General features: G+C 34.2%; 1 protein-coding gene across 1 annotated transcript; it reads right to left on the bottom strand.

The window, feature by feature from the left end:
• Nucleotides 1–213: 213 nt before the first annotated feature.
• Nucleotides 214–1,722, bottom strand: LOC128640193 (uncharacterized). The gene is made up of 3 exons (XM_053692577.1): nucleotides 1,675–1,722; nucleotides 1,123–1,176; nucleotides 214–692 (listed from the first exon to the last, which is right to left on the bottom strand). Exons 2-3 carry the CDS (start codon nucleotides 1,154–1,156, stop codon nucleotides 286–288), a joined length of 441 nt encoding a protein of 146 aa, XP_053548552.1. The 5' UTR covers nucleotides 1,157–1,176; nucleotides 1,675–1,722; the 3' UTR covers nucleotides 214–285.
• Nucleotides 1,723–2,512: the final 790 nt, after the last annotated feature.

The following is a 2,512-nucleotide window of genomic DNA, read 5'->3' as shown; positions in this document are numbered from 1 at the left end:
GTTTTTATGGAAGCCAATATTTGTTGATGAACCTTGTTTGTGCATGCTGGTTGATGGATACATTCATCCAACAATAAAGAAATGATGGCCACATTTATTTTATTGTTTAAACTAATTATAGGAATAAGTTGTTTTCAATAAATATATCAAGAGAATGACGAATAATTCATAAGAGTATTCTATGATACATTGGCTTAACATTGCATGCTGGATTTGAATCACAATTTAACCAATTGAACTTCACTGTACCTTTAAGTATCTTATAAAGTGTATTTAGAATGATACTTACAGCTGTGCCTGGGAAGGACAATCTGACACCCAGGACAATGAAGGTTTAAACAGGGGGAAGGGATGGGATTGGCTCGGGGAGGGATGGGAATGGCTTGGGGAGTGGTGAGCTGCTGCTCCAGGGTAGGCCGTACAGCTGGGGAGTGGGGGAGTTTGGGTCTGGGCAGCTGTACGGGCCAGAATACGGGGAGAGCGGCGAAGGGGGGTGTATGGGCGTTTTTTGGGAGGGACAGGATATGAAATATGGGAAGGGCTGGCAGTGGTCGGGGCATGGTCATGGGTTTGGTGATGGGAAGGGCTCTGGGTGTGTGCAGAGGTGTGGCCATGGTCAGGGGTGTGTGCACGGGGAGGGGTCTGTGACTGGGCAGGGGCGGAATCCAGATGACCAGAAGTGGTGGATCCATCTGAAAATGTAAAATAAATATATTAACATCTCATACATCCTGACATCAAATCAACGCATTTAAAATTGATTATGTTTTCAATATACCTCGAAGTGTGTTTGAATCTGTAAACTATTCTGAAATGAGGATATGGTATCTATATAGGCACTCAGATGAATCTCAATGACTGTCTGTACAATGTGAAACTTATTATTGTGTTTTGGCATGGAATATGCATGTGACATAATGATGGCATGAATTATATATTCTTAAAAAAATATATACAAGCAGATTTTCATGCTGCCTGATATAGAAAGGGGGCAGTAGTGTATTTGAACAGACAAATAATATTCCTTTTTAAAGGGAAAAAGCTGTAGACTTTGAATGTCTTCAATAAAATGATTTCAAAAAAAGAAACATGTTGGAAACATGATAGATATATTTCACATACCATCAGACTCCAAGGCAGCCTCTTCCTCCTCCATCCCACATGTGACATCAATCTCTGTAAAACATAACATGTTGTGTACACCTTAAGATCAGATATTATAACATATGTTTACTGTTGCTCAAATACGCACATCAATGTTGCATTAAAGATATACACACACAAAGTTATGATTTACATCATTTTGATGGAGCATACAAATGACAATAGATTTGTTATTGTCAATAAATCAGAATCTTAATGTATTGTTTGTCTTAATGTTAAATTCATAAAAGCATAGTACATAGAACATTTAAGATTTCTCATGTGTGTATCACTTGATGACTGTTGTTAAAAAAATTAAAAAATGAAAAAAACATATGTTAGACATCTTATGAATAACAAATGTGTAGAATAATAAAGTAGAAATTATTAATCGCTCAATATAAAAAATAAATATATAATCAGAAGATAAATTCTATGATTTTTTATAATGTTATGCTTCATCGGAATCATGATCATAATATTGATTAGCAATACACCTTCAATTACATATAAATGAGTCAATGGACTTACCAGGAGCCCGCAAAGGCGGCTCTATGTCACTGCTGGATTCCTGTGGGCTCCCCACACCAACTCTCTCTATGAATGATATAGATATATATTATTAAACACATTTTGGATATCACTAAATCACATCTGTCTAGAATTTTAACATTAATCAACTTTAAAATGTGAATAATAGAGCAGTCATTACACCAGAAAATGCTTGATTGAATCAAGGGGATTCTGTAAACATATCTGTATTCAACATATGTTTAATGTCAGACTACATTAGACATCAAATTCATCTCAGATGCTGCTATTGCATATCTAAATATACCCAATGATCAATGTTCTTAACCCTTTAAGGACACAGCTTTCACTTAGCTCAATTGTTTTATGACGGAATAATTCCGTCATATGTCCTTAAGAAGTTACAAGAATACACACAAACCACATATTGAGGAGCATCTGTTGACAAATCTAAACAAACATGTGTCACATCGAGCCATTTTTTCAATGTACAGTAATCTTGTTTAGGACACAACACATATTTATCACAATACATAACAAACTTTATTATTACTAATATGTAATCATGGTGCTGTTAGAGTATGCAGATATATATAAAGTAACTCCAACAGATAATTAGATTTATATATCAATAGTTTTTAATAAAAATAATGTAATGATGAATGAATCTATTTTGTCTTAAAGGGACACTGACATGATTAATTTAAATAATTGATTTCTATGTTCAAACTGTAAAAAATGATTTAACATTGACTCCTATTATAATTCGAATGTTGTGTCGATTATTAATCTTAAAGGCAGATAAGGAATATTGGATTCAATAAATATTGTTTGTTGA

The sequence above is a fragment of the Bombina bombina genome, chromosome 9 (assembly GCF_027579735.1).
Source record: "Bombina bombina isolate aBomBom1 chromosome 9, aBomBom1.pri, whole genome shotgun sequence".
Classification (NCBI taxonomy): domain Eukaryota; kingdom Metazoa; phylum Chordata; class Amphibia; order Anura; family Bombinatoridae; genus Bombina; species Bombina bombina.
The sequence above is the reverse complement of the archived record's forward strand: the minus strand, read 5'-3'. Positions and strand labels throughout refer to the sequence as shown.

What these genes read in the sequence shown, in the direction of transcription:
- LOC128640193 (XM_053692577.1), bottom strand. Translation starts at nt 1,156, where the DNA reads ATGGAGGAGGAAGAGGCTGCCTTGGAGTCTGATG. An exon ending in GGCTGCCTTGGAGTCTGATG is followed by an intron (nt 693 to 1,122) that starts GTATGTGAAATA and finishes TTACATTTTCAG; the next exon opens with ATGGATCCACCACTTCTGGT.